The sequence below is a fragment of the Notolepis coatsorum genome (assembly GCF_963971535.1).
Source record: "Notolepis coatsorum genome assembly, chromosome: 5".
NCBI lineage: Eukaryota > Metazoa > Chordata > Actinopteri > Aulopiformes > Paralepididae > Notolepis > Notolepis coatsorum.
The window spans coordinates 97833512-97850531 of NC_140169.1; the positions used below are offsets into that span (position 1 = coordinate 97833512).

Genomic DNA, 17020 nt, shown 5'->3' on the forward strand with positions numbered 1-17020 from the left:
CCAATAAAGCCTCTTTGAACTGAATTGAGAGGGGGGTGGGGGGTGGGGGGAGAAGAAAGCGAGAGAGAAAAGAGAGAGAGAAATCAAATGTATGCATGCAAAGAAGCAGAGAGCAGCAGGAAGAGACAGGCATAGAGAAACAAACCAATGGAAAACAGAAAAAAGACAGAAAATAAGTAAATAACATAACTCAACATAAAGAGAACAAGAGAGGGTGTGTCTGCCCCCTGCTGGTCATCACACCGTCCTACATTGGGATAATAGTGTACAGACCCTAGTACTAAAGAGGCAGGATATAGGAAGAGGGAAGAAAATGAGGGCGATGTCCTCACTGAAAACTCATCATTCACATCATAAGCGAAACTGACTTGTGCAACAGCAATCAACTACTTAACCTCTTAAGCAACGATCGGCCCAGTACTTTATTTCACAAGATTTATTTCACGTCACAAATAGATCAATACAGTCCGTATTAAGTGATGTTGCGTTTATTTTTAAAATGAGGCCAAGAGTAAATCAAACCTATCAAAACAGCAGTCAAAGTGTATATTTTCAGCACTACATTTGTTTACCAATGATTTTAAGTGTTATTAGCTAAATCTCTGCGCATTGCACCGGAAAACAGACGATTTAGACGCGAGGACAGGAAGCCACCATGAAATTGTTGTAGTCCTAAGAAAGAGGAGACCCAGGGCTTTCATTTTTTTTATCTATTTTTTCTCCCCATTTTTCAATTTTTCTCCTGTCCCCAATTTCGCATTGTCCAATTCTACCCTCCCCTGTCTCGAACGTTGTTAGGCCATGCCTCCCACAAGCCGGCTGCAATCTGGACGAAGCCTTACATCATGTGTCCCCTCCGGTACTCGAGGAGGCAGCCGTCGCATCTTTTCACCTGCACAGCGCGATCTCTCAGCGGCGAGGGTCTGCGTGGGAGGGACACGCCGCCCCCGTTGCTTCCTGATTCTACTGCGCAGGCGCACCAACCGACCTGTAGGAGTCGCTGTCCACAACGTCCGATCCCCACCCACCAGCTTCCCACCCCCTAATACTGCCAATTGTATTAGTATGAACGACCAGCCAAGCTGGTAGCAACGCCGAGAGCTAGGCTCGAACCCAGCATATCCTGTGTTGGTGGCGAGCGCCTTGCCCACTGCGCCACCTAGGCGCCCATGAGACCCAGGGCTTTCGATGGACTTATACATTTCATACAAATATATCTTTCTTAGAAATATTGATGTGAATTTCGTGTTTATATCTCACAGGTCGAACAAACCTCAACATTATTGCCATAAAATACAACATATAATGTTTCTTTACCTTTCTGTGAACATCTGTCTCAATCCGGTAAAAAATGGACATTATACAAAAGTAACTGTACTTACAGTAGATTTCATTCATGGTCTTTGCTGCCCTGTACCTGGAGCCTGGTGGTACTAAATCCAGATTGAACTCTGTAATTTATAGGCCTGATATTCTATATTCTATATTCATATTTCATATTGAATGTGTCCAGATGTCAAAATTCAGTACTGTATCTAAAAAGACCCCTGTAAATCATCTGTCCTTTATTAATTTGCTTAGATATTTAGTACACTTGATCTCAAGAAGGTGCTGACATTTTTGATAGCATGGTGTTATTCACAGTCAAAGATGGAAACAAAACACAAGCATACTGTAGTAACAGACACAATATGTCTGACACTGGGAATACATTCCCTGAGGTCCATATGTCCCTAGATACCAATAACATGCTAATGGTCCTTGTAGAAGTGGATGCAATCTTCCATTTACTTGGGTATGTACTGTCTTTTAGGTGAATTTTCTGAAAATATGGCTAGGGCTTAACAGGTTAAATATTGTAAATGTAAATAAAATATTTCCTAAATTTGAGGAAACTAGTTTACCCTTGCTTGTAAATGGTCAAATATGTCAGTATGCACCCAAAATATAACAGAAATCCCTTTAGAAAAAGATTTGCTGAATGACATTCAGAGTTTAAAATGTCAATATGTTTCTAAGACCCTAAATATTGCAAATAAGTTGCTCAATCAAATAAGCCTCCTCTACTTTTACTGGTATAAGCAATTTGAGGTCTCACTCCATTAATTTCGTAGAGTCCCTTGTCTGCTTATTTTCCCGGTCGTTGGTGAGGGAAGTAGCTAGAGAGTTCCCCGTCTCTGCTAGTACTCTGGTACAAACCCTGTTACTCTCACAGAATCATTTTGTCTGAGGAAAGACAATAACATGCAATCATCTACCCAGCTATACATGAAAGATGGAGAATAGAACCAAAATAAATAGACTGGCAGAACACAAGCTGCATTTGCAAGTTGTTTGTGTAACGACCATAGATGACGCATGTTGTAAATAGGGATGGGTACGAGTAATGTTTTACTTGCATGAATTACTTGAGTAGTGCTCAAGCAATTGTTTAGGGAAATACATTTTTAGACGGCAGCAATAATGTCCCGATGGCATTTTTTTGCTCCCGATCCGCTCCCGATCATGTGATTTTGAGTATCTGCCAATACCGATCTTTCCCGATCCGATCTTTCACATTAGTAACCCATTTGACGCATTTTTGTCAGAAACTGGCGAAGCGAGACAAGCCCCTCTGTTGCCTCAATAGCCCCTCGAGCGCATCGGCTCACATTACATTCACCCTGAGCCCCTGAGAATGTGCTTCATACGAGAAATATTCAAACTTTCAATCCGTTTGCAAATTAGTATACATTCAGTGTTCGACTTACGTAATGATTTGCTCCATTTTGGTCTGAAACACCGACGATAATCCTCACATAGCGAATGTTGACGTTATCCAGGTGAACGTTAACTTCATTCAAGCGAGGCATTGCAATCAATACAGCTGTTTGGCAGAGCACCAGCCGCCTCCCCCATTCCTTTGCTCGCTCTCGTTGTTTGTGGCTGTTTCTCAGGTGGCGTATTAGATTGGTCGTGTTGAACGCAGCTCTGTTCTTTCCTCCATGTGGAATGTCCGCCTTGCAAACATTGCAACTGGCTATTGGACTGGCTTGTTTTAATTTTAAAATGCTTCCAAACTTCTGACATTTTGTCTAGCTGCTCCGAGTCACGGGAGCGACACGTTGTGACCTTGTAGGTCTGCTATTTTCAGCATACGTCACTGTCGTGCGACGGTGTAAATCAAAGGAAATGCAATTGTTTTGGCAAATTCTTCTGCTCTGTGAGACAATAAATAAATTATATGTAATTTTAATAAAAAAAAAATTACTCCAGATTTTTCTTTTCCGATCCCGATCTTCTGAAAACCATGTGATCGGCCCCGATCCGGATCACGTGATCGGATCATCCCTAATGAGCGGAGTCACACACGCTACTGATTCTACAACGTCTCGCTCCGCGGACATAACAGTGCACACTGCACAGCAATATACCTGATGCTTAATGCGTATTGTCAGTCAAAACAGTCAGTTACCATTTATAATAATTACATGATCTCCACTACATGTATGTCTGCAGCAGGTTTCTCGCAATTTGGAAATGCGCATGTTTATATCTTTTATATAACGCTTATTCCAACGCAAAACCCTTTTTCACGGGACGCTCTCGTGCTTCATAGCTACCATGTTGTCTTCCTGCAACAACTCACACCTCACAGGAATTTAGAACAAGATCTCTGTTTCACTGGCACAAACAAGCATTTTGGTAGACGTGTTTGGTGGTAACCAAATAAAAAAAAAGATACAAATCGATCACCCTCAAAAACCACTCAGTTGCAACGGTGAGCACTCAAGTAATCGATTACCCACGCCCATCCCTAGTTGTAAACACAGCTACGTTCAACCAAGTCCAAAACGATGAGGCCAAGTGGATATTGATGAGGCAGAGAGGACAATCATCTAGCCAATCAATACTTTCCATCCATGGATTAGCACATGTTCTAATGTAACAGTGAATGTTACTTCTGCACTATTCAGTGTGTTGTCATGCGAATATAGAGCAATGCTTTAACTGTTGCTATTACACAAATAATGGATTGTCTATTTTCATTAGGGGGTGGTTAGGAGGAGAGGGGAGAACGGGGGATAACTAGAAGTATAGAACTAGAACAGACAGAACAGATAGTGACCAGTAGAGTATAGATCTAAAAAAGACTGAACAGATAGAACATGTGAATCTACTCACAGTTGTCTCTGAATTCGATGCTGGCCGGCAGTGTCAGCTCTGGCCCCGCCCCCTCCTGAGACCTGCATGGACACACAACTCTGGTGTGTGAGTGTGTGAGAGAGAGAGGTAGAGAGAGACATATAGAGAGGTAGAGACCGAGAGAGAGAGAGAGAGAGAGAGAGAGAGAGAGAGAGAGAGAGAGAGAGAGAGAGAGAGAGAGAAGAGAGAGAGAGAGAGGAGAGAGGAGAGATAGAGAGAGAGAGAGAGAGAGAGAGAGAGAGAGTGCGTGTCTGACCTTTCCTGTTCTCTGACCATGGGTTTAACCATTCCTCTCTCACTGCCATTGGCTCGTTCCATCTCCAGCTTCCCTGAGCTCTGCAGACACACACACACACTTTTTTTAAGCATCTTCCTGGCCTGCTTGCCAGCTAGAGCAAGGTAGAGCATCACACGCAAAGAAATGAGGAAGAGCAGTTGGAGCGAGCGGCAGCGACTCGTCAGATTTGATTAAACCAGAAATACTTTATTAAATTCTTGTCATGGATGAACAAAACATTCAATGTGAATGTTTGATTTGAATTTCAAGGACTTTTTTAGTCACCGTGCTTCATATATCACTACAGTCACTCTGCTTCATATAGCACTACAGTCACTCTGCTTCATATAGCACTACAGTCACTCTGCTTCATATATCACTACAGTCACTCTGCTTCATATATCACTACAGTCACTCTGCTTCATATAGCACTACAGTCACTCTGCTTCATATATCACTACAGTCACACTGCTTCATATAGCACTACAGTCACTCTGCTTCATATATCACTACAGTCACTCTGCTTCATATAGCACTACAGTCACTCTGCTTCATATAGCACTACAGTCACTCTGCTTCATATAGCACTAGTCACTCTGCTTCATATAGCACTACAGTCACTCTGCTTCATATAGCACTACAGTCACACTGCTTCATATATCACTACAGTCACTCTGCTTCATATATCACTACAGTCACTCTGCTTCATATATCACTACAGTTGCTCTGCTTCATATAGCACTAGTCACACTGCTTCATATAGCACTACAGTCACTCTGCTTCATATAGCACTACAGTCACCCTGCTTCATATAACACTAGTCACACTGCTTCATATAGCACTACAGTCACTCTGCTTCATATAGCACTACAGTCACCCTGCTTCATATATCACTACAGTCACTCTGCTTCATATATCACTACAGTCACTCTGCTTCATATAGCACTACAGTCACTCTGCTTCATATAGCACTACAGTCACTCTGCTTCATATATCACTACAGTCACTCTGCTTCATATATCACTACAGTCACTCTGCTTCATATATCACTAGTCACTCTGCTTCATATAGCACTACAGTCACTGCTTCATATAGCACTACAGTCACGCTGCTTCATATAGCACTACAGTCACGCTGCTTCATATAGCACTACAGTCACTGCTTCATATATCACTACAGTCACTCTGCTTCATATATCACTAGTCACTCTGCTTCATATATCACTACAGTCACTCTGCTTCATATATCACTAGTCACTCTGCTTCATATAGCACTACAGTCACTGCTTCATATAGCACTACAGTCACGCTGCTTCATATAGCACTACAGTCACTGCTTCATATAGCACTACAGTCACTGCTTCATATAGCACTACAGTCACTGCTTCATATAGCACTACAGTCACGCTGCTTCATATAGCACTACAGTCACTGCTTCATATAGCACTACAGTCACTGCTTCATATAGCACTACAGTCACTGCTTCATATAGCACTACAGTCACGCTGCTTCATATAGCACTACAGTCACTGCTTCATATAGCACTACAGTCACTGCTTCATATAGCACTACAGTCACGCTGCTTCATATAGCACTACAGTCACTGCTTCATATAGCACTACAGTCACACTGCTTCATATAGCACTAGTCACACTGCTTCATATAGCACTACAGTCACTCTGCTTCATATAGCACTATAGTCACTCTGCTTCATATATCACTACAGTCACTCTGCTTCATATATCACTACAGTCACTCTGCTTCATATATCACTACAGTCACTCTGCTTCATATATCACTAGTCACTCTGCTTCATATAGCACTACAGTCACTCTGCTTCATATATCACTACAGTCACTCTGCTTCATATATCAACTAGTCACTCTGCTTCACATGGGGAAGACTGTGGAAAGCCCACCTGCCTCCACAGCTTCTAGTGAACTTCTACTGTTGTGCCATAGAAAGCATCGTCACCAACTGCATCACAGTCTGGTACGTCAACTGCAGACCAGACAGCACTGCAGAGTAGGGGTGCACCGATGTATCGGTCGGGTATCGGTATCGGCCGATAAGTGCCTTGTTGACTGCAATCGGCCTATCGGCCGATAAGCTCGAATGTGCCGATGGCAGTAGCCGATAAATATCCATCAATTTGTGTAGCGTCAAAAGACAAAAAAAAGTTCACTCGCGACCTGCACAACGCCGTCCCCAGTCCCCCCCACACACACACAAGCTACTGCATCAAAGTTACTACTTATGATTAACAAGGCATTCGTTTTGTGGCATTAACGTTATATAGTTAGTGTTACACGTTCAATAACATCAGCACATTATTTACCCGAACGTAGCAAGCGTTCATACTAGGGGTGGGACGATACATCGATCCAGATCGATACATCGATGTAATTATCAACAATCGAATCGGATCGATGCGATGTAATAAGATCGATTCATATCGATACTTATTTTGAAAATCCTGTGGCGAGTCTCATATCCGCCCAAGAACAACAGCAGTAGCTCCGTGTGTGTAGATGTTACAGCATAGCATTCTCCCTTTCTGTGTGTGTGTGTGTGTGCGCGCGTCTTTGGAAAGACCAGATGAGGTCAGAGGAGTTTGATGTTTAAATGTTATTTAAACATAAACAATATAATACATAATAAATGTAGGCCTATACATGATCATGCAACATCAACAAATTGTTGTAGGAACGGTTTGGGAGAGGGAGGTTGTGAGTTACTTTTGAGTTCCAAAAAATGTAGCTTAAAGTTTAAAGCTCAATATATAAAAACGTGGCACTTTACAGTGAACAGGAGGTCTATTTGTATTAAAAACAATAGATTGATTTTCCTTTAAATGTCTGGAAGAGCTCAAAAATACAAATGTCAAATGATATTTTCATTACCTTTTTTTTGTTGATCTAAATGTTACTGATTGTGTTAAATGGGCATATGATATCATCTCATATCGATCGCAGGCACCTGAATCTAATCGTATCGTATTGTATCGTGAGAGACTTTGTGATATCGGCAAATATCGTATCGTTGTCCAAAGAATCGATATCGTATCGTATCATGATGAAACTGGTGATTCCCACCCCTAGTTCATACTAGCTCAGTTCCTTCCGTTGCTCATAGAGCCCTGAGTTTTACCCATTCTGCAATCTGTTAATAAAGTTTTCAATCAGACACATGTATAGAAAGGCTTTGTTTTATTATAACATTTGTTGCAGTAAAATCATTATGCTTCGTTTAAGTCATCCTGCGGAGCTAAAAGCTAAACGTCTGCCGCGCCGCCGTTGTTGTTGTTGTAGAAAAGCTCTCGTCAAAATCAATGGCGGACAAAAGCGGAAGTAAAAAATGTATACGCGCTTGCCGATTGGTGGTAACAGCAGAGGCGGGTGCAAGCGGTGTGTGACGTAATTGGCAGAATCGACTGTCAATCAAAATTTCATTGGTTGAGAAATCTGGTTGAGACAATAGTATCCAGCTGCAGCCCAGCCGGTAGACCATACTGGGAGAACTAGTATCTAGCTGCAGCCCTGCAGAAGTCAAGTCAAGTCAAGTCAAGTCAAGTCAAGTCAAGTCAAGTCAAGTCAAGTCAAGTCAAGTCAAGTCAAGTCAAGTCAAGTCAATTCAAGAGTTTTATTTGTCACGGCATACAAGTATACAATGAAATGCGGGTGGTCTTGCCCGCAACGATGTGCAATACAGTGGTACAACATGTAATAGAATCCAATAAAAAACAACATTGTGCAATAAACAGGTAACAGGTAACATGGTGGGACATCTCGGTATCTGTACATAGTTATTTACAGGGCATATAGGACATGCTAGGTAGCTTTGGTAGTGCAATACACTGTTACTGTTGTTATACTAATTTAAAGTGACCTTTCCTTTTTGGCCATAAGTGTGGGCGTGTGCGGCATGAGTGTGTGTCTGCTGATGTTAAAGTGTTAAAGTGGCTGCTAGTGTGTGAGCGTGCACAGCGTGCATGTCGTGTGTGTGCTCATGTGTGCTTGTGTGTGGATAGATCAGTGTTCTGTGGCACTCAAGTGTTCATTGTTCAAGGCTCTGATGGCCTGGGGGAAGAAGCTGAGCCTAAGCCTCTCTGTCCTAGTAGCTGGGGTTCGCAGGCGTCTGCCTGACCTCAGCAGCTGGAACAGGCTGTTATTGGGGTGGTGGGGGTCTTTCATTATTCTGCAGGCTCTGGATTTGCACCTCTTGTTGTATAGAACCTGCAGGGGAGGTAGTGCAATACCCGTGGTACGCTCGGCTGAGCGCACCACTCTCTGTAGGGCCTTCTTGTCCTGTGCCGTGCTGTTTCCATACCAGGCAGTGATGTTTCCAGTCAAGATGCTCTCTACAGCTCCGGAGTAGAAGGACTGGAGTATCTTCCCCGATACTCTGAACTTCCTTAACTGTCTCAGGTGGTAGAGGCGCTGCTTCGCCTTTTTTACGACTGTGTCTATGTGTGTTGACCATGTCAGATCCTCTGAGATGTGGACCCCCAGGTACTTAAAGCTGCTCACCCAGAACATACTGGGAGAGAGATAGTACTATTTCTTGATGTTTCCTTTTTTTAAGTAAGTAAAGAGGCCTATGTTCATATCGGTGAGCACAATTTGTAAAACAAATATACAGTAGTTTCATAAAAAAATATATATATATTACAAAAGAATATATATTACCAAAAGAAATTAAAAAAAAAAGATTTGCCACAAATATCGGTATCGGTATCGGCCGATTGTGTTAGTTGGCAAATGTTCATATAGGTGCATCCCTACTGCAGAGGGTAGTGAAAACAGCCCAACGCATCACCGGTACAATTGAGTATATCCATCCACAAATAGTGTCTGAGGAAGAGGCACGCGGCATTGTCAAGGCCACCTCTCATCCCAATCATGGGCTGTTTGCCCTCCTCCCCTCCGGGAGACGCTACAGGAACCTCCACTCCAGGGGCAAGCAGACTCGGGAACAGCTTCTTTCCCCAAGCTGTCATCTTCCTGAACTCTGTGCCACGTTGACGTTGTAATCTAATTATCCCAGATGGCGTCTCTCCAGTTTTTGCAAGTTAAAAGTCTGATTACCAAGAACAGTCTTGCTTTCATATCATACACCCGGCGACAATATCTTTTGGACGTTGGATTACAACAATCTGACCACATCATCATCTGCAATATGCAGCTCCCCAACGACATCGCTCGGACACACCGGGGGATATCATCACAGCGCGGCTGGCTGGCCGAGCTCCCCGCCCCCACCGGGATCACAAGCAGAAGAGCCGTACGTGTGGACGACTGAGGGCTAGGCTAAAGCTGGCTCCCCATCGCCCATCATTACCCAGCCTCTTCCTAGCCAATGTGCGGTCTCTGGCAAACAAAATGGATGAACTACGACTGCGGATCATCAATCATAGATGGAATAACGATTGCAATGTCATGATTTTCACAGAATCCTGGCTTAATAGCGGGATTCATGACAGTGCTATTGAGCTACCAGGCCGCACTCTCTACAGGGCAGACAGAACAGCTGATGGCTCTGAGAAAAAACAGAGATGGAGGTTTGTGCATTCATGTAAACAAAACTTGGTGCACAAACATCACCACCATTGTGAGTCACTGCTCTGCTAACGTGGAATATCTCATGATTAAATGCAGACCATTGGGAATTGACTGTAGATACTAGACAGAATACTGGATTATCCTGATATTATAGACAGAATACCTGCGTGAATAGGTATAATGAAAACATCTATATAAATGTACATGTAGATACACAGGGACGCTCTTCAAACAAAATAATTAATAATAGCTTGTATTTATATAGCGCTTTTCATGAAACCCCAGGATGCTTTACAAAGCAACAAAAAGACACGCAAAACATAAGCAGAAAATAATAATAACGATGGTGGACAGGGAGACAACTAGAGGCCATAGGCCTTTGTGAACAAGTAGGTTTTCAAAATGTGTGTGTGTGTGTGTGTGTGTGTGTGTGTGTGTGTGTGTGTGTGTGTGTGTGTGTGTGTGTGTCTGTGTGTGTGTCTGTGTGTGTGTCTGTGTGTGTGTACCTTGCTGGTTGGCAGGGCTGCTCCACTGTGAATGTCACCGTGAAGATCAAACGTGGTCTCTGGTACACTGCTATAAGAGAGAGAGACGGAGAGAAAGAGAGATCAAGATGTGGTTTAAGCACAGAGTTTCAGCTTTAATTTGAGGGTATTTAAATCCAAATCAGGTGAAGTGTGTCTCCTCCTTTTTAACCTTAGGGGTCTAAGCTGAAGAGCTTCTCCTCCTCAGAATATTTTTTGTTACATAATGTAAAATTACAGATTCATACCTTCAAAATAAGCCATCAATTGTCAAATTTGAGCCGATTCAATCAATCAATGTCCTATAAAACATTCTGGTAAAATCCTAACTACATTCCAGGATAGGACTTGAAAAGGATCCAAGTTCATTCAGCTATCTGATGAAATAACTACACTCCCAGAATTCAATGTGATCAATGTCACTAGAACAATTCACACCTGGAGCAAAGGCCCAGTCGTTCCTTTGTTATTCCAGTGAATGGACCCAGCAGGAGGCCTAGCCCTAGAGTGACACACAAGCTAGATGACCGAAGAATTTGATCCCTGGTGAATAAAAACCCCATCACAACAGTTGGCCAGATCAAGAACACTCTCCAGGAGGTAGATGTATCTGTGTCAAAGTCAATAATCATTGTATGGCTGCAAATCGAACTGGTTCCCTTGTATTTATTAATGATGCACGTTCTGATAAAAGCAGCAGGATGAATGAATGAATTCTGAAGTGTTTTGGGCAATATTATCTGCTGCTTCAGAACTCCTTCGACAGCGCTTCACAGTGCAGATGGACAATGACCCAAAGCATACTGCAAAGGAACAACATTTTTTTAAGGCAAAAAGTGGAATGTTATGCAATGACCTAGTCAATCACCTGGCCTGAATCCAATTGAGCATGTATTTCACTTGCTGAAGACAAAATTTCAGGGAAAATGCCCCAAGAACAAGTAGGAACTGAAGACTGTTGCAGTAGAGACCTGGCAGAGCATCACCAGGGACGACACCCAGTGTCTGGTGATGTCTATGGGTTCCAGACTTCAGGCTGTCATCAATCGCAAAGGATTTGCAACAAAGTATTAAAAGTGACCCATTTTATTTATGGATTGTTAATTTGACCAATTACCGTTGGTCCCTTAAAAAGGGTGGTGAACATGTATAAACAGTTGTAATTCCTACACTGTTCATCTGATTTCAAATGAAAGCTGAAAGTCAGCACTTAAAGCACATCTTGATTGTTTCATTGCAAGTCCATTGTAGTGGTGTACAGAGCCAAAATTGTGAAAATTGTTTCAATGTCCAAATGTTTATGGACCTGACTGTAAATGACTTAGTGGTGCAGTTGGAACAGTCCACAGCAGCACCATGACCTGCTGGAGAAGTACTGCCAGCACTGGGCCCTGGAAGTATGTACACGTTAAGATATATATTATATACAAGTGGCTAAGTGGCGCAGTGGGCAAGGCGCTCGCCACTAACGCAGGAGATGCTGGGTTCGAGCCCAGCTCTCGGCGCTGCTACCGGCTTGGCTGGTCGTTCATACTAACACAATTGGCAGTGTTAGGGGTGGGAAAGCCGGTGGGTGGGGATTGGACGTTGTGGACAGCGACTCCTACAGGTCGGTTGGTGCACCTGTACAGCAGAATCAGGAAGTATCGGGGGCAGCGTGAGCCTCCCACGCGTTACTCCTCGCCACCGAGAGATCGCGCTGTACAGGTGAAAAGATGCAACAGCTGCCTCCTCGTGTACCGGAGGGGACACGTGATGCAAGGCTTGGTCCTCACTACAGTCAATTTAGCAATACAATTTAAAAAGTTATAGCCCTGCAAAGAAGGGGAACTTCTCCATGTTAAATAGGGCTGGCGAGGGATGGTAAATTATGAATTTAACCCCAGCGATCAAAGTGTTAATAGTTCAGAAACTACAAGTCCCACATTCCACAAGGCGCATAAACGTCCAATCACAGTAGTTTCCTGCGGTGACGCGGCTGGTTTCATGCGAGTGAAAGGAAATGAGAACACAGTACGCGCTGGAAAACAAAGTCATGGTACCGGCATAGGCAAGTTATACATTCAGAATCAGACAACGCAAAAAATTCAGCCAGACATGAATTCATTTTTATTTTGAGCAAAAGAGACGAGGAGAAAGAGGAATCCGGCGAGGCAGCTAATGTTACTGAGGCGGATAACGTTAGCAAAGTTAGCACACGCACATACACGCACACTGTGGGCCAGTCAGTGACTTTGGTGGTGTGTCCCGTTTGCACACGCACATACACACACACACATAGTAAGCCATCACTGGGAATGCTCAGAGGAAAGGGGGGGCTGAGTCTATATATATCTGTGTCTATCTGTGTGTGTGTGTCTCGCTCTCTCTCCCTCTCTACATCTCTCTCTCCTGAACCTATTTCATTCAAAAGGAAGACATTGATGGACAGTAGCTATACGTATATAAATTATAGCTCAGTTGACATTACACTGCAGGGATTAAAGCAAAAAAAAAAGTCATATTCTTATTTTAACCTCCACTGTATTTTTTTTTAAATAGCGTTAGCGTTTTAAGGGAGCCTACTTGTTTCGGTTTCATCGATAATCCAATGTACAGTTACCCCCCCCCCCCCACCCGGCCTACCGAACCCCCCCCCCCCCCCCCCCCCCCCACCTACCCACCTCCAATGTACAGTCCCCCCCCCCTCCACCCAACCTACCCAAACTCCTCCAATGTACAGTTTCTTCGTCAAATGTATATACTCTCTTTTTTACTCTTATTGTACCACAAACAATACTGTATTTGCAAATATGGTGTCATATAATATGGTATGTCATATAATATGTTATGATGAATTGAAAATGGGGGACCCTGATGTAAACAAGAGGAAAGTCTTTCTCTGGTCTGCATCCCCTTAACAATTGTGTGTATTGAGCTGTACTGTATTGTACCCATTATGCAATTTGTTAATAACAATCAATCAATCAATATTTAACAGATTGCAGAATGGGTACAATACAGTGCGGCTCAATACATACAATTGTTAAGGGGATGCAGACCAAGAGAAAGACGTTTGTCTTTTTTACATCAGGTCCCCCATTTTCAATTCATAGTGACATTTATGACATACACAACATTTATGGCATAGGGACATACATGACATACTACAGGTATATAGTAATGTTTGTGACATATACGATATGCAAATATACAGTACTGTTACCCATAGATCCTAACAGAGATTATATACATTATGATGGGGAGGAGACTGTAACATTAGGGGGGGTGGGTGGGTGGGAGAAAAAAGATACATATGGTGGGGAGAATATACGTGGGGAGGACTGTCTACAGATACACCTGTGTGATGTTGCTACGGAGTTAAGCTAATAAAGGATACTCGTCACAACCACAGCAGAGGACTCATGTATTTGTACTGTGAAGTAACACGACAATGACAAATGTGTTGTTTGTTTTTCTTTTTGACATAGTTGCGGAACACGGAACAAGTTAACAACTCACCACTGTCTACAGCCCCCGCATCATACTGTAGCCTAGCCAGTCTCTTGAAACACTGCTATCTTAAAACTTCCATTCCTCTCGAAACTTTCTTTTGTTGGGTGGTGCCGCTCATCCTTTTCGTCTGAGAACACCGCGTGGGTTTTCTTTTTAGTGGCCGGCTTACTCCTTCCATTAACGTTATTATGCTAACGTTAGCTAATCGGTATAGCAGGCGTGCGTAACGTTAGTGCAAGCAGGTGGTGGATGTGACGTCGGTAAACAAGGAGAGCATTGTACAGAGCGAGGGCTGCAAAAAAGGCGACTGTCGTAAGACTCGTGTTTTCTGACATGCATTTCTACTATTATTACATTTTCATATAACAGGCTGACGGACTCCGGTAGTGCCGTCGCGCCTCCGCTAACCCTTCAATAAGCTTTGTGGTCCCGGGCATAAATGTGTCCCATAAATCCATTTATTTAGATCCAACAGTCTGAATGTATCTTGCGTTTATTATACATTTCTCTCGAGTCGCTGCGTGCGTCCTGCCCATTATTGCTCACCATGACTCGCCGGTAGGAAGAAAATTCCCCTTTTCATGATATTTGACGCCTCCGATTGGCTCAATTTAGTTTCAATCTGTATGCATCTACAAATCATATTATACCAGGTAGCCAATTGACGGGAAATCCGTCATACTCCGAATCAAATTGACGGAATTCCGTCTCAAGACGGAACGCTTTAATGCCTGCATTACACACTTCTGCAGTCCCTCCCGCCGTCGCTCTCTCTCTCTCTCTCTCTCTCTCTCTACACTTCTGCAGTCCCTCCCGCCCTCTCTCTCTCTCTCTCTCTCTCTCTACACTTCTGCAGTCCCTCCCGCCCCCTCTCTCTCTCTCTCTCTCTCTCTCTCTCTCTCTCTCTCTCTCTCTCTCTCTCTCTCTCTCTCTCTCTCTCTCTCTCTCTCTCTCTCTCTCTCTCTCTCTCTCTCTCTCTCTCTCTCTCTCCTCTCTCTCTCTCTCTCTCTCTCTCTCTCTCCCTCTCTCCCTCTCTCCCTCTCTCTCTCTCTCTCTCTCCCTCTCTCTCTCTCTCTCTCTCCCTCTCTCTCTCTCTCTCTCTCCCTCTCCCTCCCTCTCCTCGCTAGTTCTCTGCCTGTCAAACCCCGTTTGAGGAAGTGTCGGGTTACACTATGCCTACGTCCCCGACACACACGCAGTCAAGTTTGTGTATGTGTGTCCCCCCGACGAGGGAGAGAGATGGCGCACTCTCTCTCTCTCTCTCTCTCTCCCTCTCGCTCGTTTGAATGTTTGAGTTCTATTTGAATAATATAAATAATATAATAATATGTAAGCCTGTTTTTGGGATTCAAACTTCGTCAGGGTTTTTCTAACGGACGTTCGAACCTTCGGTTTTAATAAAAAAATGTAAATAAAAAAAATATTCAATTTTTTTTTTATAATTTTTTTTTATTTTCAAACTAAATCCTCAATTTGAATAAAGTGATTAATCTGATTAAATGAGTATTTTTTCTTTTATTAAATCAACTTTCCAGCCCCGTCAACTGTCAAATGATGTCAACTGTCAACTTGAATTAACATTCAGTATTCAATAGTATATAATAAGCGACTGACCTGCAGTTACACAGGGATAGACGATAGGGGGCGCTTTTTTCCATTCTGAGCTGCTGGAGGAGCTGCTGTACCAACGGGAGACTCGGTTGATGAAATATGAAATCAGATCGCTAATAAACGAATAAAACGATATTTGTCGTCATGGGCACTCAGTGGGGGGCCTAATAAAACGAGTTATGTCGTCCGTGGCACTGAAAGTGTTAACATTCGGTATTCAAGTAGAACAGCTAGCTAGCCATTGTGGACACTCACCTTGGTAGGCGGTAGGCAAGGCACCTTGGTTGAGAAATGCAGGCTTCAATCTATGTTGTTTAGTCTATCTGTTGAGTACTGTTCAGTAGATGCACAATGAGATTTTCTGAGAGAATTGTTGAATATAGAACACAAATGTTCTAGAATGGTCGATTATGACATCATACTGTGCCCACAAATGTTCTAGTATGGTCTATTATGACATCATACTGTGACATCACAACGGAACATGTTTGAGTCCATTTGAATAATATAAATAATATGTTTGGTAAGGCTTTCCCCGAAGCCTGTTTTTGGGATTCAAACTTCGTCAGGGTTCTTCGAACACTATGGTAGCCAAAAACGCCTTACCACGTCATTCCTCGCTATGCTCATTCTGCCAAAGACGCCGTACCACGTCTTTGATAAATATTTCAAAAATCTGTGATCGAAATCATATTTCTCCCCCGGAGACTTGAGATCTACTGTTGATCCCCTCTCAACTCTCCAATGGTTCAAGAGCGCCATCTGGTGGCCGATCGGCGGATCGGCCAGAGCGGAAACAGGAAATGGAAGCTGGTGCTCATTCCAATTCGGTCCGATCACTCGCTAATAGTCCCAGGACTCGAGCTAGACACAACGGATAGCAATCCGTTACCAATAACTCGATAAACAACATGATTTGGACGTATATACTATTATACAACCTGGAAATGGATCGCATATTTCTACATCCCATAATAGGAATATTTCTGCTCCACGCTCATCGCCCAACGCTATGAGGAAGCTATGGTAACATTCAGCGTTATTTTTTAACATGTTCGATATAAACTGATCTGATGATCATATCACCCACACTAGATGAATCATCTAACGTTGGCCACGGAATTATAAACGACCCCCCCTCCATCCGGTCAACATCAGATGATCAGTAGTAACTTCTAGAAGCACGTCCATTTGAAATGTTTTATCTCGCGCAGATTGCTATCAAACTGTATTTAATCATCAATATAATGCATTTAGGTCTATAAATCACGTTCTGGAGAAAGCTGCAGAAAACGATAAAAACATACCGTATTTTAGTATGAATATGTGAATGAAAAAGTATAACGTTGCTACACCCTGAACAATAGA

At 43.0% G+C, this 17020-nt stretch overlaps 1 protein-coding gene across 7 annotated transcripts in view; it reads right to left on the bottom strand.

Annotated features, from left to right (window-relative positions):
- Positions 1–17020, bottom strand: part of afdna (afadin, adherens junction formation factor a) — a 244966-nt gene that overhangs the window by 105253 nt on the left and 122693 nt on the right. For all 7 annotated transcript variants that reach the window (XM_084315182.1, XM_084315177.1, XM_084315178.1 and 4 more), the window contains exons 11-13: positions 10529–10598; positions 4442–4521; positions 4165–4226 (exon numbers count right to left, since the gene is read on the bottom strand). In XM_084315182.1, the coding sequence (XP_084171308.1) occupies positions 4165–4226; positions 4442–4521; positions 10529–10598 (212 nt within the window). The remainder of the gene's footprint in view (positions 1–4164; positions 4227–4441; positions 4522–10528; positions 10599–17020) is intronic.